Genomic DNA, 23604 nt, shown 5'->3' with positions numbered 1-23604 from the left:
CTTTAATCTATTTTTCCAGTCCATATTAGACAACTCTCTTTATTCCATTATTCTTGCCTTTATTTAACTTTAAGACATTAGTTTGATAATCAAGTTTTGCACCTTCAATCTGAATTTGAAGTGCTGCACTCTTTTCAAGGCATCCTTTACTGTGATTTTTATTAAATCCAATTTCATTACACAACCTAGAAATCATCTTGAATATACCTTAAGAACTTCTCATCAAGGTTATCCTTGTCAATTTGATTTGTCTGATTAATATGATGATGCAAAGCATCCATAATTATGACTGTACCTTTCGTACAAGCCCCATTTATGTCTTGTTTTGCACTTTATACTACAGAGTAGGTACTGTTAGCATGCCCACCAGTGACTTATTGTCCTTACTGATTTTTCTTACCTCTACCCAAAATAATTCTATATCATTCCTCACCACTGCAATAATGTCACTGTTTACTTTAAACTGAGCCATTATACTTCATTTTCTTCTGTGAGGTAAAGGGGAAATACAAGAATGTCGGATAAAGGTTGAGGAAAAACAAAAGGATTGAGAGAGTCCATGTGTATAAAATGGATCATGCAGATGGACTGAAAATTAGAATGCTAAATCCAGCAGGAACGCAAGCAATTTCAGGAAAGTTTCTTTCTGAGAAGTCAGATTGTTTTGCACTATCAACTTGTCATGGGGTCCTGAACTGACCCTATGAACTGTGCTCTTAAAAAGAGAGAGGGAGGTGTCCAACACAGAGACCTTGTTATTAAGAGAGAGAGATGCGAAGAATGCTCGGAAGATTGATGTTTTGGTTTCTTGGCAGTTTGTTTACATTTCCACAAGGACACTGCCTGCTTGTAAAGTTGTTACAGAGAGAGCAGGGCGGAGCAGTTCGGTGGACAGCTGGTGTTCAGCATGCTGGAATAAATACCAGGTCAGCTGCTGGACCCGGTTCTGGACACTGGATGAGCTTGTTGTGCCCACAGGAAGGTGGGTTTTTGGAGGATCGATCAGGAGAATCGATCAGTGTCTCTCGCAGTGCAGAAAAGGTGTGACCGGTGGGGAGTTATTGGTGTGTCCAACCCTGGCCTGGGTTGATAACTTTACCACAGAAGAATGGTTGCCTTGGTTATGGTCACAGTCGGTGACTTTAAAAGGATTTTGGAGGACAACGGGAAGATCAACGGCACCAGCTCACCTGAAGACCTACATACCTCCCTCTCTCTTTCCAACCCTCTCAACTAAACACCACGAACTGAACTGAACTTTACACCATCGTAAGACTGTATTCATTTACCCCTTGGCTTGAAGAAACTTGGTATTTCTATTTCCACACATGTATATCTATAATCATTGCTAACCTGTTTGATATATCTGCATTTATATTACTGTATTGCGTAGTTACTAATAAACACTATTAGTTATTAGCAATACCAGATTCCAAAGTATTTTCCATTTCTGCTGGTTCTTTAACCACGTGACAAAAATTGGGGCCTGTGTCCCGGATATGAACAAATTGGTTGGGGGGGGGCTTGTTTGAATTGATTGGAGACAATCCCTTTTGATTTGGTTGTGTGGAGTAACAGCAGAAATGGATGTTGATGATTTTCTGGCAATGCCAGATCCTGCGGGCTTAAAGAAAGCTAAGAAGGATGAGCTGTGGGAGGTTGTTACTGCATTGAAACTTAGGAAGGCACAGAAGGGTATGACGAAGGTGGAACTCCAAAGGATAATAGTGAAACACTATATTTCTACAAAGCAATTTAGTGAGGAGGAGTTAAAACTGTTTCCTCTAGGTAAAGAGAAGCTCCAGTTGCAACTGGAACAAGTGAAGCTATAGAGACTTAAATTAGAGAGTCAAATGAAGTTAGAGAGACTGAAATTAGAGAGTCAAATGAAGTTAGAGAGACTGAAATTAGAGAGGGAAGAAGCAGAAAAACAGAGAGAAGAGGCAGAAAAACAGAGACAGTTTGAGAGGAAGATGTGGCAGTGACAGGATCAAGCGTCAGGTAGGAGTAATGAGCTAGTGGTACCATTTAATATCGGCCAAGAAATTGAATTAATACCGCCTTTTGATGAAGCTGAGGTCCACCAGTATTTCCCACACTTTGAAAAGCTGGCCCGGATTCGACAATGGCCGAGGGATAAGTGGGCTATCATGTTACAAAGTGTGTTGAAAGGGAAGGCTCAGCAGGCGTATTTTGCCCTGACCACTGAACGGTCAAGGAATTATGATACAGTGAAAGATGCAGTGCTTAAAGTCCACAAGTTGGTTCTGGAGGTGGAGAGACAAAAGTTCAGAGATTTGAGGAAGCCTTGGAACCAAATGCATGTGGAGTTTGCCCATGAGAAAAGCATGTACTTTGATCACTGGTGTACCTCGAAAGGGGCAAGTGAGAATTTTGACAAACTGAAAGAGATGATATTGATTGAGCAGTTTAAAAGTTGCATCCCTGAATGTATGAGGATGTACTTAGATGAGAAAGCAGCAGAGACACTGTCAGAGACTGCTAAGTTAGCAGACGAGTATGCTTTAACCCACAAGGTAAAGTTTCTCCCGAGCAAGAGCTATCAAAGGGGTAGCAGGGATAACAGAGATAGCCCACCGGCTAAGCCAAAGAGTAAAAACATAGAACATAGAACGTAGAACAGTACAGCACATTACAGACCCTTCGGCCCACAATGTCATGCCGACCCTCAAACCCTGCTTCCCATATAACCCCCCACCTTAAATTCCTCCATATACCTGTCTAGTAGTCTCTTAAACTTCACTAGTGTATCTGCCTCCACCACTGACACAGGCAGGGCGTTCCACGCACCAACCGCTCTCTGAGTGAAAAACCTTCCTCTAATATCCCCCTTGAACTTCCCTCCCCTTAAAGCCATGTCCTCCCTGACAAACAGTTATCCACCACTACTCTCTGGCATCTCCCATCCAGTCACTGTTGAATCAATTTTTACTACTTCAATATTAATCCTAACGATTGAACCTTCCTAACTAACCTTCTGTGTGGAACCTTGTCAAAGGCCTCACTGAAGTCCATATAGACAACATCCGCTGCTTTACCCTCATCAACTTTCCTAGTAATTTCTTCAAAAAATTCAATAAGATTTGTCAAACATGACCTTCCACACACAAATCCATGTTGACTGCTCCTAATCAGACCCTGTCTATCCAGATAATTATATATACCATCTCCAAGAATACTTTCCATTAATTTACCCACCATTGACGTCAAACATACAGGCTTATAATTGCTAGGTTTACTCTTAGAAACCTTTTTAAACAATGGAACTACATGAGCAATACGCCAAACCTCTGGCACCATCCCTGTTTTTAACGACATTTGAAATATTTCTGTCAAAGCCCCTGCTATTTCTACACTAACTTCCCTCAAGGTCCTAGGGAATATCCTGTCAGGACCCAGAGACTTGTCCACTTTTATATTCTTTAAAATCTCCAGTAGTTCCTCTTCTTTAATCACCATAGTTTCCATAACTACCCTACTTATTTCCCTTACATATGCATATTCAAAATTTAAGAATATGAGGTGGATTGAAGTATTAATAACAGCAGTAGTGAGAGAGATCTTTGGATCATATCACAGTATGGAAGTAAAATGGCTAGGTAGGGTTAATGTGGCAGAGAGTAGAAAGCATTGGTGGTGAATAGTAATTGTGAGGGAAGTGAGGGATTACAACAAGGTCATATTGTAATAGAGGCTTTTAATCTACTGACAGAGTGGACAAATCATATTAGCACCGACAATGTAAAGGATTAATTCATGGAAAAACACTCAAGGAGTTATTCAGCCAGAAATTTGATAACTTGTGTGGTCCTGATCGTCTACATGTCCAGAATTTTGACAGCTGTTAACACAGAGTACCGGTAGTTGGATGCAATAGTTATCATGTTCAAAGCCATGCTTGATTTTTACAGGGTATATATGTAACCCCACTATTTAACAACAGACAGAGAGGGGTGACAGGAAATGATCAAACTGCTGTCCCTACTTCAGTAGTTCGGAATATGATAGCATCCGTAAAAAAGGATGTGACATCTATAAAAAATAACAAACAGATTGTGCAGACACAACATGGACAAGTGAAGGCAAAACCTTTTTTTGGCTATCCAGGGAAGTTTTCTTGAGGATGTCTCCAGTAGAGCAGAGGTGGGGGAGGGGGGGGGGGGGTTCCAGTCAATGCGATGTATTTGGACTTTTAGGAGACTTTCCGTCAGCTTCCACACAGATGATTGGCGAACAAGGTTAGAGCTTGAGATAGCTGGGTTATATACGAGAGTGGCTTGATAATTAGTTAATGAATGAAAGAAAGGAATGAGAAGGAATAAAGAGGGCTTTCCCTTCCAGGTGATGAATACTGGGCAGTGCAGGGGTCTCAACTACTCATACTCATAAAGGGAATTTAGCTGCGTAGGCCGAATGCGACATTTCTGAGTATGCGAATGACACAAATATACAGTAAGTGGGAATGATGAGAAAACAAAGAGACTTCAAGGGATTATCAAAAGAAAGGTGAGTGGACAACATAGCAGATAGTTGAAAAATTGACATGCATGGCTACTTTATCAGAGTATGTTCATGGTCTTCTGCTGCTGTAGTACAATAGTTCCCCTTACTATCAGAGAATGTATACAATATATCCTAAATACAATATAGCCTCTTGACTACAAGGTTTGACATGTGTGTTCAGAAATGATTTTCTGCACACTACTGTTGTAATATGAGGTTATTTACCTCCCCGTCAGTTTCAACCAGTCTAGTCACTCTCACTTGAAGTCTTTCATTAACAAAGCACTTTCACCTACAGAACTGACACTCACTGGACAATCTTTGTTTTCTATATCATTCTCTGTAAACTGTAGAGACTGTTGTGCATGAAAAAGAAAATCCCAGAAGATCATCAGTTTCTGAGATACTCAAGCCATTCCATTAGATCACATTTCTTCCCTATTCTGATGTATGGACAGAACAACAACTGAACCTCTTGACCATGTCTGCATGCTCTTCATACATTAAAGTGCTGTCACATGATTGGCTGATTAGATATTTGTATTAATGAACAGGGGTACAGGTGTACCTAATAAAATGGTCACTTTATTCATATTCACTGTTAAAAGCAGATATGCTAAATATTTCTGAAGGACACACTGAGTAAAAGCTGATGTTCAAAGGAACACATAAGCCCTTGTACATTATTTACTGAAAGATAACATGCAGCTAAAGCAGGTGTTTAGGATGACAAATGACATACTGGCACTAACTGACTACGGGAGTAAAGATGTCTCACCACAATTATATGGGGCTTTGGTGTGACTTTACATGAAGTATACTGGACAGTTTTAATCTCATTACTATACTTGCTACAGAGAATGTATAGAAATGATTCACCAGACTACTCCAGCATGAATCAATGTCATCACCATTTGTCCTGGGGTTTAACAGGTTTTTTGGGAAGGAGGATGAGGATTTTCTACTACAGATCAGGCAGATATGTGAAAGGACACACATAAATTGCTGGAGGAACTCAGCAGGCTAGGCAACATCAATGGAAAAGACAGATAGACACACAGACAGACAGACAGACATACTTTATTGATCCCGAAGGAAATTGGGTTTCGTCATAGTCGCACCAACCAAGAATAGTGTAGAAATATAGCAATATAAAACCATAAATAATTAAATAATAATAAGTAAATAATGCCAAGTGGAAATTAGTCCAGGACCAGTCTATTGGCTCAGGGTGTCTGACACTCCGAGGGAGAAGTTGTAAAGTTTGATGGCCACAGGCAGGAATGACTTCCTATGACACTCAGTGTTGCATCTCAGTGGAATGAGTCTCTGGCTAAATGTACTCCTGTGCCTAACCAGTACATTATGGAGTGGATGGGAGACATTGTCCAAGATGACATGCAACTTGGACAGCATCCTCTTTTCAGACATCACCGTCAGAGAGTCCATTTCCACCCCCACAACACCACTGGCCTTACAAATGAGTTTGTTGATTCTGATGGTGTCTGCTACCCTCAGCCTGCTGCCCCAGCACACAACAGCAAACATGATAGCACTGGCCACCACAGACTCGTAGAACATCCTCAGCATTGTCCGGCAGATGTTAAAGAACCTCAGTTTCCCCAGGAAGTAGAGACGGCTCTGACCCTTCTTGTAGACAGCCTCAGTGTTCTTTGACCAGTCCAGTTTATTGTCAATTCGTATCCCCAGGTATTTGTTATCCTCCACCATGTCCACACTGACCCCTTGGATGGAAACAGGGGTCAACGGTGCCTTAGCCCTCTTCAGGTCTACCACCAGCTCCTTAGTCTTTTTGACATTAAGCTGCAGATGATTCTGCTCACACCATGTGACAAAGTTTCCCACCGTAGCCCTGTACTCAGCCTCATCTCCCTTGCGGATGCATCCAACTATGGCAGAGTCATCAGAAAACTTCTGAAGATGGCAAGACTCTGTGCAGTAGTTGAAGTCCGAGGTGTAGATGGTGAAGAGAAAGGGAGCCAGGACAGTCCCCTGTGGAGCCCCAGTGCTGCTGACCACTCTGTCTGACACACAGTGTTGCAAGCGCACATACTGTGGTCTGCCAGTCAGGTAATCAATAATCCATGACACCAGGGAAGCATCCACCTGCATCACTGTCAGCTTCTCACCCAGCAGAGCAGGGCGGATGGTGTTGAACGCACTGGAGAAGTCAAAAAACATGACCCTCACAGTGCTTGCTGGCTTGTCCAGGTGGGCGTAGACATGGTTCAGCAGGTAGACGTTTCGGGCTGAGACCCTTCATCATGAAACCTGCTGAAGGGTCTCGGCCTGAAATGGCGACTGTACTCTTTTCCATAGATACTGCCTAGCCTGCTGAGTTTCTCCAACATTTTGTGTGTGTTGCTTGGATTTCCAGCATCTGCAGATTTTCTTTTGCTTGAGATATGTGCAAGATCCACTTCTTGGTGCTACTGCCTGACAAACCTCCAACAGAGGTCAATATACACAGGCAGAGCTAGCAGGCTGGCAAAGCAGTGGTAGTAGAGGATGTGGGGGGGCTTTGGGAAGCTCGTCCTCACTTCATAGGAGCAGACAGATTCAGAATTTGATTATTTTTGTGCAAGTCTCAATGCAATGAAGTAGGGTAAAAGGAGTGGAAAAAGCAAGGATTGTGTTCTAACAGATTAATTTACTTTCTAATATGTATAAGTTGTGATCAATTGACTCAAAGAAGCGGAATTTTTATTAGATGTTGAATAGAGAAGGAAGGGTTATTCTTAAACACTCTCTTCTCAGTTGATTTGAGAGAATAATTGCCTTCATCCATAATACAGACAAGGTGGCTGGCAAACTTTGTGTTCACTAATGCTGATGGAGTTCATAGAGTCATCCATCATGGAAACAGGTCATTTATCTCAGAGTTCCTGCTGACCATTAACAACCCATTTACATTCATCACACTGGATTCAACTCGCATTGTCCGCAGCTTCCTCGAGATTTTAGCTCACACAATGGAGCCCTTTTGCAGTAGCAAATCAACCTACCAGCCTGCATACGTTTGGGATGTGGGAAGAAACTGAAACACCCACGATATTTCAGTGAAATCATGCAAGTTACACACAGACAGCACCAGAAGTCATGATTAGTGATGTCAGAGGGAAAGCTGATATAGACTTTGATGGGAGATGACTGCTGAGTGGTTGAGACCAGGCAGTTAGATGAAGCAGAACGGAGGAAGGATTTAATAGCGTGGATTAGTTAAGCATTTCTCTTAATTGATTTGGAAGGATGGGAAGATGTGTTCCAATTTGCTAGCAAAGGCTTGTGGTGGAATTCTGATTTCACAGTGGTCTGCTGAAGCATGTAAGTTTATGTTTATGTAAGTTTATCTCAGTAAGGTGAGTGCTAGGTGGCCTCATTTCTGTTGAGGGCAAAACAATCTTCTGCTTTTTTTTATGAGCTTTCAGCAGCATGGTAAACTGTATTGATCATTAAGTGCTGGAAGAAATTACTTTTTAAGTTAACACAAGACAACAATACATTGGTAAAGCATGTTTGCTCTGAAAGTGGCAACCATTATGTCTTGGTCACAGGGAAAGCTGATAGAGGTTCGAGTACATTTTTTTAGATTTCTTTAGTTCTGAAGGGTTCAAATAAAGTGAATTGGAAAAGATGAGTATTTCTGCATGGGGAATCAATGCACAATTGTTTTAAAGAGAGAAAAATGATATACAAAGGGCATTTTGTGCACAGAGGGTGGTAGTGCATGAAATGTTCTGCCATTACCTGATGCAGCTGCAAAGCCAGAGACAAACAGCATGAAAACAGCCCTTTAACCCAACTGGTCCATCCAATCAGGATGTCAATCCAAACTAGTCTCATTTGCCTGCATTTGGTCATTATACTTCTAAACATGTACCTGCCCAATCATACTTGAAAAGTTGCCTTTGTACCTATCCCAACCACTTTATCTAACTACTCATTTCATATGCATACCATCATCTGTGCATAAAAAAGTTGCACTTCGATTTCCTATTAAAACTTCCCCTCTCAGCTTAAACCTGTGCCCACTACTTCTTGACCCCCCCAATCCTGGAAAAAAGACTGACAGCATTTACCCTATCTCTGTCCTTATGACTTTATTAATCCTGCAGTCTCCTGTGCTAAAAGGGGAAAAAAAATATTCGCCTGTCCAAAATCTCCCTATAATTCAGTTCCTCAAGTCCTGGCAGCACCCTTCCAATTTCTTCTGCACTCTATCCATTTAATAATATCTTTCCTTTAGCAGGGTGAACAAACCTGAACATAATACTCCCCAATACTTCAAGTGTAGCTTCACTAGATTTGTGTATGACTGTAACATCAGCTCCAAATGTCTATGCTGAATGCTTTGACTGATAAAGGCCAGTATGTCAAAAACCTTCTTCATCATCCTGTACATCTGTGACTCCAATTTCAGAGAACTCTGTCCCTGATTTCCAAGGTCACTGTGTTATACAACAGTCCAGAGAGACCTGCCATTAATTGTGAAGAGTCTTATCCTCATATGACATTCCAAAATGCAACACCTTACACTTATCTGAATTAAACTCCATTTGGCATTCCTTGGTCCTCTTATACAGATAGTCAAGATTCCCCTGTTGTTTTTGATCAGCTTCTTCACTCTCTATGATACTATCAATTTAGAACATAGAACATAGAATAGTACAGCACATTACAGGCCCTTCGGCCCACAATATTGTGCCGACCCTCAAACCCTGCCTCCCATATAACCCCCCACCTTGAATTCCTCCATATACCTGTCTAGTAGTCTCTTAAACTTCACTGGTGTATCTGCCTCCACCACTGGCTCAGGCAGTGCATTCCATGCACCAACCACTCTCTGAGTGAAAAACCTTCCTCTAATATCCCCCTTGAACTTCCCTCCCCTTACCTGAAAGCCATGTCCTCTTGTACTGAGCAGTGGTGCCCTGGGGAAGAGGTGCTGGCTGTCCACTCTGTCATGTTGTCATTTTGTGTCATTTGCAAAGTTATTAACCATGCCTTGTAAATTGTCATCCAGATTTTAACCACGCCTTGATACGCATGAGACAACAATGGGTCCAGCACCAACCACTGAGCACGCCACTAAACACAGGCTTCTATTCTGAGAAACAATTTTCCACCATCATTCTCTGCTTCTTGCCATCATAGCCAGTTGTGTATCCAGTTAACCAGTTCTTCCTGCATTCCATGTGATCTAATATTTCAGAGCAGCTTACCACGTGGAACCTTAGCAAACGCCTTGGTCAAGTCCTTGAAAGATCATGTCTAACACTTCATTAACCTTCCGAGTCACTTTATCAAAAAACTCAATCAAGTTCGTAAGATATGATTTTCCATGCACAATGCCATGTTGGCTACCCAAAATCAACTTCTGTCTTTCCAGATATACATATAATTTACCCCTTCATAATCTTCTCCAGTAACTTACCTACCACAAATGTTAAACTTGCTGGTCTATAGTTCCAAGGCATTTCTTTGCAGCCCTTCTTAAATGTTGTACAACATTCACTACCCTCCAGCTTTCCAGCACTTCACTTGGGGATAACAATGATGCAGACATCTCAACCAGGGCCGCTGTAATTAATTTCCATGGAGATTTGTCTACCATCATATATTTTAAGATACCCAGCACCTCCTCTTCTGCAATACATGAGGGGTGATAGATAAGTTAGTGGCCTAAGGTAGAAGGAGTCAACTTTAGAAAACCTAGCACATTTACTTTTAAACACAGTCCCCTCCTACATGTACACACTTAGTCCAGCGGTCGTGGAGCTTACGGATCCCTTCTTTGTAGAAGTCCATGTCTTGAATCTCCAGAAGTGGTCCACAGCATGGAGAAATTGATAAGTTTGTGGCCTAAGGTAGAAGGAGATGAGTTATTTACTTCAAACTTTCTGCATTATCACTCAAAGAGTTAAACTGCACGGGCATGCAACAAGAGTGTCTTGGACCTCCAGGTGGTCCACAGCCGGGATGATTGATAAGTTTGTGGCCTAAGGTAGAACGGGATGAGTTAGGCAGTTCTCGTTACATACACGTGCAGCTCAACTCTTGAGTGAAAATGCAGAAAGTTTGAAGTTAATAACTCATCTCCTTCTACCTTAGGCCACGAACTTATCAATCACCCCATGCTGTGGACCACTTCTGGAGATCCAAGATGCAGACTTCTACAAAGAAGGGATCCATATGCTCCATGATCGCTGGACTAAGTGTGTAAATGTAGGAAAAATAAATGCTAATTTTTCTAAAATTGATTCCTTCTACCTTAGGCCATGAACTTATCAATCATCCCTCATAGATTATCCCCATGACATCTCAATTATCTTTCCTTAGTTCTAATGTCTTCATGTTTTTCTCTACAGTAAAAACAGAGCAAACAGAGTAAACAGCCGACGTTTTGGCTGAGACCCATCATCAAGACTCCATTTTCTCAGCCCAAAACATCAACTGTTTATTAATTCCCATACATATTGCCAGGCCTGCTGAGTTCTTCCAGCATTTTGTGTGTTCTTCTTTGGATTTCCAGCAACTGCAGATTTTCTCTTATTTACCACTTTGCCCTTCTCCTGTTGCTCCATACAAACATACTTGCTTTGTGAGGGGCCTTCTTTCCCCATTAGTTATTCTTTTTCACTCAACATACTTATAAAATCTCTTTGGATTCTCCTTAATCTTCCCTGCCAAAGCTGACATATGCCTCTCATTTGCCCACCTGATTTTCTTCTTGAGTAGGTTTTTGCATCCTCTATACTCCCAGAGATTCACTTGATCCCAGCTGCCTGCACTGGACTCATGCCTCCTTCTTATTCCCAACCAGCACCTTATTATTTCTGATCAACTAGGGCTGCCAACTCATCCAGAGACCAATGAATTACGAAAGGAAGTATTTTGGAAGTGGATGTATGGAGAGCGACAGTACAATATCCTTAGTTTATGTCTGTCCCAAGAGGGAGCAGCCGTAAACTTGACGGGCTGAATGACCACTTTCTGCATTATAGGTTCTCATGCCTCTACTTGGAACAAAACACAGGGCTGGGGTCTATGGGAGACAAAGTCGGTTTGACTATAATACTAAAATATATCTTTAATTAAAGTAACCATCAATTTGGATAATTTTTACTGCTTAGTAACTTTGTTCTCTAGATGTTGAAATAAGAGGAAGGAAAGGATAAGCTCACGCTCTGGTCTTCATCTTCACATTTCATGTGCTCTGCTATGAATCTGACACCATCCACTGCCTCTTCTATGTTGCATCGACCCTTTGCTGATCCCTTCTTCCTCAAATCCTGCTGATGGGACATGTCTCTCAGTCTCCAGCCACATCTCAGTGCTGGCTCTTTGTTCCCACAGCTTGTTTCAAAATCAGCTTGGTCTATTTCACTATCAATACAAGCCAACAGCTGTTTCTTCCTCATTCGGTCCTTTATACTTCGATTTTCTGGCCGCTTCATTAACAGAAGAGTGGGCAGCTTTTTCAGAAATATTTGCTTCACCCATTCAGGCATGGTGTGGGTGGTGGGTGACCGATGGTGGACGTTCAACACGCAGACACTGGTGACTATTGAAAAGGTTACCAGAACCATGGTAAACATCAGGTACTTGCCTATTAGTGGAACGTCCAGTGATGTTGGTGGAACAATCTTCGATATGAGCAGTAAAAAGACTGTTAATGCCAGCAGAACAGAAATGCACAGTGTAATCTTCTCGCCACAATCAGAGGGCAAGTAGAACACCAAAATTGCAAGAGAAGTAATCAACACACAGGGGATGATAAGGTTAATGGTATAGAACAATGGCTTCCTCCTGATGATAAAATCATACGTGATATCAACATACGTTGGGTCTGTTGGAATCTCATTCCTTCTCCCTGGAAGTGACACAATGTCCCATTCTCCGCTGGGCTTGAAGTCATCCCTGCTTGCAACATCGCTGCTTAAAACTAAATCAATTTCAGTGCGATCGTATGTCCACGATCGAAATTTCAACGTACAGTTTTGCTGGTCAAACGGGAAGTGCTTTACTTCAATTCTGCAGGCACTTTTGTAGATGGCAGGAGGCAGCCAGAAGATATCTCCATTGCTGTATACAACTGCATTAGTATAGAGAGACACCTCATAGGTTCCATCAGCACTGGAAAGAAAGAAATATATAGCGTTAATTTCTCAGGATATTTGGGGAGCTATGAATACTTCCTCCTTTCAAATGGCTGGGACTTTCCATTTTTTGTTTGTCTGCAGATGACACTGAGAGATAAAGGAATCAGATCACATCAGTATCCCCCCACCACCAGGAAAATATGCCCAGGTCTGAGACCCAAAATATACTCAGTTGGCAATGATGGGGAAGGCCAACTCATTTATATTCTTGAAGCAAACACTCCATTCTGAGCTGTTACGGGAATTCATTATGAGGCAGAGAGAGGAAATGATTCAACAGTGTAGACAAATCCTTCTTGAAATAATGGGAATTCTAACCCCAGAAGGACCCAGCATAAGTGGCAGAACAATCAAACCACATCGCAACCTACTCACCTCCTAGTTTGTCAAGCCTCCTGCACAATTTGTACAAGAGTCGGCAATTCCCTCAATAGCTTCATCAATTACTTCATAATCCAACTGATCAGAGTGGAAGCAAGTCCTCCTAGATTCTGAGAGACTACCTGAGAAGAACATGACAGCTCCGATCTAAATCCTTGGACTGGTTTACAGAATGTAGTGGGCTGGTTGCCTGACAGACTAGATTATACTTGTTGGAGCTTAGAAGGGTGAGAGGGACCTGAATGAACCATGAGATTATGAGATGTATACATAGGGAGGATGTTTCTCTTTTCAGAAAGACTTGAACTATTTAGGGACATTGTTTAAATGTAGGTGGTTATCCTTTTAAGACAAGGATGAGGTGACATTTCTTCTCTGAGAGTAATAGTGTTTAGCACTCTCTTCCTCAAATGATAGTGGAAGGCAAGTTTTAGAATATTTTAAGACAGAGGTATTGTGGATAAATACTTGATAAGCATAGGGGTGAATGGTTCCTACAGCTGGACAGACATGTGGAGTGGAGAGCAACAATGATATTCTTACAATGCTGGCTTGACTGGTGATGCCCACATCCCGTAAATGAATAAAAAAATGTCAGAGAGGCCAGATGACCTATTGCTCCTAATTCATATGCTGGCCAACAAATAGATATTGAGACTAACCTTGGCTCTCAATCCACAGTCTTGAAGGTGGTAGTTAATATAAGCAAAGCTTTCTGCCTCTACCATCCTTCCAGGATTTACGTTTATACGATATCTACATGCTAAAAGCAGAAATTGCCTCTAAAGCACAACACATGAAAAGTGATTCTGCAATCTGATTCTCTGGCAGCAATGTATCTGAGGTTGTCATCCTAATGTTTCTAGAGATAAACTCCCAGGATGTGTAGCCACTTGGACCCTGCAGCATCATCTTCAACAGCTCAACCAGGAAACGTATGTCTACACCATCTTAAGTCATTTTTGGAGCAAATAAATGCTGTTTCTTTCATGCCTTCACCCAAACAGGACTAGGTGAAATTATAGATCCCTAAAATTGCAAAGTTCTATCAAAGTACAAAAAAAATGAGATAAATAGTTAACTTACTTGTTATATAACACTATGTCAGGGAGCCAAAGATGCCGAGAAGATATTCTGAGCTTGTCGATACCTTCATATTTTCCTGGATCCCATCTTAACCGATAGTCATTCCATTCCTAGTTGGATAAGATCAATCACAGATCACGGGTGATTAGCAATGTTTCTTTACTTTGTTTTGTTCATTCAATAACAGAAAAAAACCTTGTAAGAGCGATGTCGGATTGCCTTCATCAAATGTCATTAAAGAGATTTCCCTATAACCGTGAAAACTGGACCCATTGCTGCATTTTGGTCAAACACTCATTACGAGACTTTTATGGAATATTATTTGATGATTTATGGTTCTAGTTCCTGAGGAGACTGAGGTCCTTTGGAGTATGCAGGCCTCTCCTTCACATGTTCTACCAGTCTGTTGTCACCAGTACAATCTTCTAGGCGGTGCAGTGCTGGGTAACGGCATTGACATGGGTGAAGCCAACAGCTTAATAAACTGATTAGAATGTCTGGCTCTGTTACTGGAGTCAAACTGGACACATTGGAGGCTGTGGTAGAACAAAGGACCCTATGCAAAATCCAGGCAATTCTGGACAATGTTTCTCATCCTCTGCATGCCACCTTGGCTGAACAAAGGAGAACTTCTGGTAATAGACTAAGACAACTGTGCTACTCCAAAGAGTGCTATATGAGGTCATTCTTACGCTTGGCCATCAGGCTCTATAATGAGTCAACCTTTAGCCAGGGAAGTGATGACACCCCCGCCATTAGAATGTTTGAGGCAATTTATTTTTTATTCTTTCTTACTTCCCTTTTTGTACACTTGTATATCTGTGACACTGTAATTTCCTTTGGGATCAATAACGCATCTATCTATCTATCTATTAAAACAGCTTTCATAAATAATCACTCAGATACAGATAACTTCATCCTTCAAGATTCAGGGCCATCACACTTTGTCAAAGAGCAATTAATTCCTTTACCATTGACAGCCATATCTTCTGCAGCAGCCAGGATGTTTAATTCCCATCTGACATATTTCTGCCTCTCTGCCTCTTTCTCCTCTTTTTAATAAGCTCTTTGAACCTATGTGCCTAATCAATAATTTGGCAAAAAGCCTCAGTGCTCTTTTTCAACTTTTCTGTGTCACGTAGACTCTTAGTGCCTTGGATGTTTTACAATTGGAAGGAAATGTGGAAGTTTCCTTGTCTTCCTTCACGCTGATACAATTGTATTTCTATGCTATATTGTTGTACGTACTATTTATTACAAATTACAATAAATAGCACATTGTGCATTCAGACGGAGAGTAACATAATACTTTTACTCCTCATGTAAGTGAAGGATGTAAGAAATAAAGTTAATTCAATTCTCCCTTAAACAAGCCTACAATGACCCTGGGAATGCGAGGCAAATCATGTTCTTACACCAATTTCATTCACGCAGATATTTACTTTGGTTTGTTTTATGTAAATGTGCTTTTGCAAACTTGTTATAAAACCTTATTATGTGTGGTTTTATAGGGAGATAATATGTTAATAAGACAATAAATGTGGAGCAAAGGTTTGGAATGATTTCTTTTTCCCTCTATCTGATGTATTTTCCCCACTTATCTATTTTGCAAATTATATAAGTCGTTAAATCAACTTAAAGCAATCTACTTCACAGTCTAAGACATGACTCAATAGCAGAACAAAGCAATTATCTATAATTGCCGACTTCTGAATGAGACTAACCTTGGAAAATGTTGCGACATTTTGCCAATTTGCTGTAGTTTCATTAGCAGTGACACATGAACTGTAGCAACACTTGTAAATGTGTAAACCTTAGTTTTTACAAAAGCATTAACACAAATGCTACAGACTCTTACTTCAAAGTCAACTAACCTTTTCTGTTTATTCAATTGTAACTGATATCATATCAAGAAACTATACTCAAATAAACCATTTTCCCTTATACAACACTGCCTCTTCAAAGTTTGAAGATATCAAAAACTCAGTGCACTGCTAAGTGGTATTGTGAATCCCCAGAATGTTTATTACAAGGCAAAATATATAGTAAATATAGAAACTTAAACTTTAATGGTCTGTGGTCCAAAGGTACATGTATAACCATTGTATGAATTCCAACTGTACTAAAACTTATTTTGAGCATTTGCAACTTTTGTTCATGCATCTCAGGAAGCTAAAATTCCTTGATCTCTAAAACTTAAATGGGGAAATTATACAATAGAATCTATGATTCTATAATTAGATTAGAGTACCTAATAACACCCTTTATAATAATTACTTCCCTTGTTAAAGGCCAAGAGACATTGCAGATCCATGTTTCAAGTTACATCAAGTAACAGAATCTGTATTTTTGTTTAACAGATGCATATCTGCAAACCATGTTTCATCAATAAAGCATTAGTATTAAGGGTGTTTTGTACACACTTATAACACACTTACCACATTTCCTGAAGAAGGAATTTGAAATAAACCATAATCAACAATAGGCATAATAATAGTAATGTTTACAGTGATTTTCAAGCTGTGAGCAACAAAAGTGATTTATAAACAGTTTAAGTATACAACTCACAATCATAACTATGTAAAATTGCACCAAATTATGTAACCCCAGTTAGAGACATAGAACACTACAGCATAGAAACAGGCCCCTTGGCCCATCTGTTCTGTGACAAAATATTACTCTGCCTAGTCCCATTGACCCACACATAGACTATAACCCTCTACACCCTCCATCCATGTACTTATTCAAGCGTATCTTAAAGGTTGAAATCAAACATCCACCACTTCTGCTGACAGATCATTCCACACTCTCACTACCCTCTGAGTTAAGAAGCTCCCCCCCATGTTCAGCTTAAATATTTCATCTTTCACCCTTACCCCACGACCACTACTTCTAGTCTCATCCAACTTCAATGGAAAAAGCCTGCTTGCATGTACCCTATCTAAGCCCCTTTTAACGTCATATATCTCGATCAAATCTTCACTCATTCTTCTACAGTCCGGGAATAAAGTCTGAACCTATTCAACCTTTCCCTATTATTCATGTCCTTAAGTCCCGGCAACATCCTTCTAAATTTTGTTTATACTCTTTCAATCTTATTGATATCTTTCTTGTACATAGGTGACCAGAACTGTACGCAATACTCTAAATTATGCCTCAACAACTTCGGCATAACATTCCAATTCCTGTATTCAATACTGTGATTTATGAAGGCCAATATGCCAAAAGATCTCTTTATAACCCTACCTACCTCTAAGTGCACACTCATATCTCTCTGTTCTACCACATTCTTCAGTGCCCTACCATTCACTGTGAAAATTCTACTCTGGTTTGACCTTCCAAAGGGCAACAATTCAAAACTGCCTGCATTAAATTGCATCTGCCAGTTTTCAGCCCATATTTCCAGCTGCTTCAGATCCCCCTGCAAACCTTGATAGCCTTCCTTGCTGTCCACTACACTATCAATTTTGGTGTCATTCATAAATCTGCTGATACAGTTTACCACATTATTATTCAGATCACTGATATAAATGACAAGAAACAACGGACCCAGCACTGATCGATACGGCACACCACCTCAAGTCGGAGGGGCAACCATCTAATTACTACCACTGTTTGGCTTCTCCCATGAAGACAATGTCGAATCCAATTTACTACCACAACCTGAATGCTAAGTACCTGAACTTCCTTGACCAACCTCCCATGCAGGACCTTGCCAATGACCTTGTGAAAGTATATGTAAGACTACATCCACTGCCTTCCTCCATCAACTTTCCTGGTGACCTCCTAAAAAAAAATGTATAAAATTGGTTAGGCAAGACTCACTATGCACAAAGCCATGTTGATTATCCTTAATCAATCCCTGTCTATCCAAATACTAATATACCCGTCCCTTAGAATACCTTACAATAGAATACTTAGAATACCCCCTACTGACATCAGGCTCACTGGCTTTTCCTTTCCCAGTATATTCTTAGAACCTTTCTTAAACAGTGGAACAAAATTACCAATCCTCCAGCACCTCACTTCTGTCAAAATTGTTTTTAAGATATCTCTGTTAGGGGTCCTGCAATTTCCGCACTAGCCTCTGAAAAGTTTTGAGGGATACCTTGTCAGGGCCTGGACACTTATCCACTCTAAGTTGCATTATGACATATAATCCGTATATGGTCCACAACCTCACTGCTGTGTGGCCTCACTTCTATAGCCTCTGTACCCTTCTCCCAAGTAAATATAGATGCAAAAAGATCCACTTAAGATCCTCCCCATCTCTTTGGCTCTCTGCATAGATGACCACTCTGATATTCAAGAGTTCCAATTTTGCCACTTGCTATCCTTTTGCTTTTAATATATCTGCAGAACCCCTTGGAATTCTCCTTCATCCTGGTCTGCTAGAACATGCTTATGCCTTCTTTTAGCGCTCTTGATTTCCCTCTTAAGTGCTCCCTTGCATTTTTTATACTCAAGTACAGTCGGCCGTCCTTATCCGCAAATTCCGCATGCGTGAATTCAACCAACCGCGAATCGTGAAAACCTGGAAGTGCTCTTCCAGCACTTATTGTTTCAGCATGTACAGACTTTTTTTCTTGTCATTATTCCCTAAACAATGCAGTATAACAACCATTTTACATAGCATTTACATTGTATTAGGTATTATAAGTAATTTAGAGATTATTTAAATTATACGGGAGGACGTGCATGGGTTATCGTGGATCGGGAACGATAAAAATCGGAAGTTCTCTTACTAAGTAAGTTGGAACAGGTACATCTGGTATTAATTAGCATCAGTTAGTCAAAGGTTTGTCTTAGCATATAATATATATTTTGCCTTTCTATGCATATAAAACACTTAAGAATGTATGTTTCAGTGCCGGGCTCGGAAGCCTGTGACAGACCGCTCCCGAGTACGCTCTCCACCATGCCAGGTTGATGTGGATCAAAAGCCCAATAATTAAACCACTGCGTTGCTTAGTAATAATTGTAGCTTTCACTGGGGCAGAGACTTTCTCACTTTATCCTTTAAAATTGTTTTGATCGTTGACCGACATAGCCAAACGCTTTTCCAATGACCGATGGCGTTTCACCTCTTTCCGATCGCTTTATTATTTCTACTTTATTTTCAATCGTGATCGTGATTATTTTCGTGAACAGAAACACTGCGGATTCAGAGAAATGCCGTTGGGTCCTAATGTCCACCGCACTGAGACAGGTTAAAAATAAGGTCTGGCGTTCCACTGGGTCTTAAGATCCACTGCATTGAGACAGGCTGAATAAGGGACCTGAGCATCCATGAATTTTGGTACCCGCGAGGGGTCCCGGAACCAATCGCTCGCAGATAAGGAGAGCCGACTGTACCCCATTTGTTCTTTGCTGCCTGTATCTGTTTAACCAAGGCCTCAATATTCCTCAAAAACCAAGGTTTCCTAAACCGGTTATCCTTGCCTTTCATTCTGAGAGAAACATACAAACTCTGTACTCTCAAGATTTCACTATTGAAGGCCTCCCTCTTACCAAGCATGCCTTTTGCCATAAATCAACCTGTCCCAGTCCACATTTGCCAGATCTTTTCTGATGCCATTAAAATTGGTCTTTCTCCTGAGGAGCAAACTAATCTTTTTCCGTTATTATATTGAAACCAATGGAATTAAGAACACTCGATACAAAGTGATCCCCTGAACACACTTCTACCAACTGCACTGTCTCGTTCCCTAATGGATAATCCAGTATCACACACTCTCTAGTTTGGACCTGTATATATTGATTAAGGAAACTTTTCTGAACATACTTGACAAACTGTAGGCCAACCTGCCCTTTCACAGTATGGCAGTCCCAGTGAATAAGTGGAAAGTTAAAATCACCTAATATCACAACCTTATGTTTCTTACAACAGTGTGCAATCTCTCTCCAAATTTGCTCCTCTAAATCCCACTGACTGTTAGGAGGTCTATAACATAATCCCATTAATGTGGTCATCTCTTTCTTATTCAGTTTAACCCATATAGCCTCAAAAGTAGAAGAGTTATCTAGTCTGTCCTGATTGAGCACTGCCATGACATTTTCCCTGACTAGTAATACTAGCCCTCCCCCCCCTTAATCCGTCTTCTTCTAAGTCCAGAGCTGCCAAGTCCTGCCCTTCTTCCAACCAAGTCTCAGTTATGGCTACAGTATTATAATGCCATATTCCGATCCATTCCCCAAGCTCATCTGCCTTACCTACAATACTCGTTGCATTGAAATAGATGCAACTCAGAATTTTAGTCCCATCATGCTCAATCTTCCGATTCCTGTCTTTGTATGAAGGCATAACAACATCTTTTCTCATAACTAGTCCCCCAGCTGCTCTGGCACTCTGGTTTCCAACTCCTTGAAACTCTATGAATAACTTTTTTTAAAAAACCTCCTTACCCAGAGGATTGTGCATCATATAAAATATATAAAATTTATCTACAAAATATCCTGCAAGACCAAACTTCATTCCCACTGGATTTATCTTTAAAGAAAGTGATACAGCAACACTAAATATTCCCGGTAATGTATTAATTGTAATCAAAAACATTTAGAATCCTTAAATACATCTAGGATCAAACATGATTCAAATTTATTATGAGAACTTCTGGCAATTGCCAGAGCTGTTTTTCTCCTGTTCTTCATCTGTTTTCTAATGTGCTGCACACACCCTTCCTGTTGTTGAGACCATAGCCCCAGAATCTTAGCTATTGTCCCAGTCATTATCCACCATCAATGTAAAGAATTTATTGGTGATCTCTCAGCTAACCAATGGGTAGTGTTATAGAGGTAGAAACAAGGGGTCCTTGTGACTGAGCGGATAAGAGTTTGAAACTGAGATTAGGAGTCACGTAGCAAACTGGGATGGTAAATAATCCCTCTCAACTTGATCTAGAGGCCAGGGATAATATTAATTTTAATGCAGCAGTTTCATAACTGGATATTGGAAAAAACAGGCAGCTGAAAGATTAGGTGAGGCTGTGGACAAATAGAACTGGGACCCATTAGTGTTTATGTGATTTTCAAAGGATATTATCAACTGCAGTTTGAGGAAGAGGAAAGGCCCATGAATTAGGAGACTCCAGAGATATGGTTGAGGGATTGAATTAAGAAGCCACAATAGAAACACACACAAAATGGTGGAGGAACTCAGCAGGCCAAGCAGCATCTATGGAAATGAATAAACAATCGGCGTTTCAGGATACGACATTGACAGTTTATTCATTTCCATAGACCCTGGCTGACCTGCTGAGTTCCTCTAGCATTCTGTGTATGTTGCTCTGGATTTCCAGCATCTGCAGAATCTCTTTTGTTTATGACTAGCCACAATAGAAGATGCTTTAGTTTTATGCTGATCAGGAGCTAGGCAATTCAAGAGCAGGTGAAAGCTGGCAAAATCCTCCATGTCAGATGGTACATGAGACTGAGAAGGACAAGGAGGGATCATTCACCACAGTGCTATTGACTCAGCTGGAACTACGTTCAAGCACTGGCAATGAGAGAGTGCCAAAGGGGAAATCTGAAAATGGGAATTCTCAGAAAAATGGCAAAGATTGGGTATCTAGGCAAGGAAATGGGGTTAAGTTTGCAAACGCCAGGAAAGAGGGTGGGGTTTGATGGTAGAATTGCACTTTTGAAAGGAAAAGTTTGCAATTTCCAGTGCAACGAAGTTGGGAGCATAGGAGCTTGCAGCAAATCAGGCAGGCTGGCATGAAATGAGCTTAACGGAGGCTAAAAATTAGCTTAGAAATAGAGTGAGTAGAAACAGTAGGAAAATCAGAGATGGTTTTATGACTAGTGTAGAATAGGACCTTGGAAGAGATTTAACTTGGTAATATGGAAGTAGGGATTTGGCAGGGACAGCCAAATACACAAACTTGAGCATGGTAACAAAGAAACTCAGATTTAGCAGCAATATAGATGGAGCAGCAGGAAAGGGTTTAAGCTATTACTGAAGGAAAGAGGCTGGGTACCACCTTCAACCTGAATATTAACCCTGATCCTTCAAAGTCTCTGTGTTCTGATTTAAAAACTGAGTAAGTTTCCATGCATCAGTAATTCACTTTAGTATCGCTGATGTGATATCCATTATGGGCTCTTGGACACTCTTGATATACTGCAGGAAACCATACCTGTTATTTACTTTTCATATCCTAGAACAGAGTTAATTTCAACGTAACTTTCAGGGTGCGTGTATATACACTGTCACCTTTAGAACTGAACTGCTTGATTTTGTCCCAATCATTTCATTGCACAATTCCAGGAAGAAAAGCTTAATAATTAAGACTCTATTCATCATGCAATATGTTTAATGCAGTTCCTGTGTTTTAAACTTATCATCAATATAATAAATCGTACAAACCTGGGTGAGCCAAGCATTTGTGGTCATAATCTGCTCCCGCTCATTCTGGAGAAATATAAAAATCTTAATATTTATATCTATATAAATATATAATTTATAAAATTTAATATAATGTATTAAATATTAAGATATAATTTGCATCTTAATATTTATATTTATATTTTACTACAAATAACACAGGTGAAGACATTTTATGACACTGGCAAAGTGAAAACACAATATATTATTATTTAATTCACAGAACATGTTAATCAGCCCACACGATCCAATTACACCCATGTGACCAATTAACCTACTAATTACTTTGTCTATAGGTAAAAAAAAGAGAGGAGGTCCTATAAAAAGAATACCACGGGTTAGAAAGGATGCTGAGAAGCAGAACCTTGAGGGTAGTAATCTTGGGGCAGTGAGGATAAGAATAGAATGAAGTGGCAGATAAATGCATGGCTGAAAAATTGGAGTAGGGGACAGGGATTCAGATTTCTGGATAATTGGAACCTCTTCTAGGGCAGCTTGGACATGTATGAAAGGTATTAGTTGCACTTGAATCTGAGGAGCAGCAATATTCTTGAGGGCAGGTTTACCAGAGCTGTTGGGAGTGGTTTAAGACAACATGGCAGGGGAATGGGAACCAGGATGATAGAGCTGAGGATGAGCCAGCAGGTTTACAAGTAGATGATGGATATAACAAGAATGTAAGGAAGGACAAGCCAATGACTGGGTACAAATGCAGACAGAGCAAAGAGTTAAACTGTACTACACAGGCAAAATCCAAAAGGGTGAAGAATGCAGGACTGGAGGTGCTGTATTTAAATGTGTGTAGCATTTGGAATAAGGTCGAAGAACTCATGGTGTAATTGGAGATTGGTAGGTATGAGGATGTGGGCATCACTGAGTCGTGGCTCAAGAAGGCCATAGCTGGGAGCTTAACATCAAAGGATATACTTTGTATTGAAAGGACCGGCAGGAAGGCATAGACTGTGGTGTGGCTCTGTTGGTAATAGACGGAATTACAATTTTAGAAAAAGGTGCAAGAGTTAAAAAAAATATAGCTATCATATA

General features: G+C 40.5%; 1 protein-coding gene across 1 annotated transcript in view; it reads right to left on the bottom strand.

Moving 5' to 3' along the window:
* LOC140729175 (neuronal acetylcholine receptor subunit beta-2-like) overlaps positions 1–23604 on the bottom strand; it is a 60417-nt gene that overhangs the window by 13511 nt on the left and 23302 nt on the right. The window contains exons 3-5 of the mRNA XM_073048647.1: positions 22543–22587; positions 14175–14284; positions 11730–12681 (exon numbers count right to left, since the gene is read on the bottom strand). Of these exons, the coding sequence (XP_072904748.1) occupies positions 11730–12681; positions 14175–14284; positions 22543–22587 (1107 nt within the window). The remainder of the gene's footprint in view (positions 1–11729; positions 12682–14174; positions 14285–22542; positions 22588–23604) is intronic.

Source organism: Hemitrygon akajei, chromosome 6, assembly GCF_048418815.1.
Source record: "Hemitrygon akajei chromosome 6, sHemAka1.3, whole genome shotgun sequence".
NCBI classification, from domain to species: Eukaryota; Metazoa; Chordata; class Chondrichthyes; order Myliobatiformes; family Dasyatidae; genus Hemitrygon; species Hemitrygon akajei.
The sequence above is the reverse complement of the archived record's forward strand: the minus strand, read 5'-3'. Positions and strand labels throughout refer to the sequence as shown.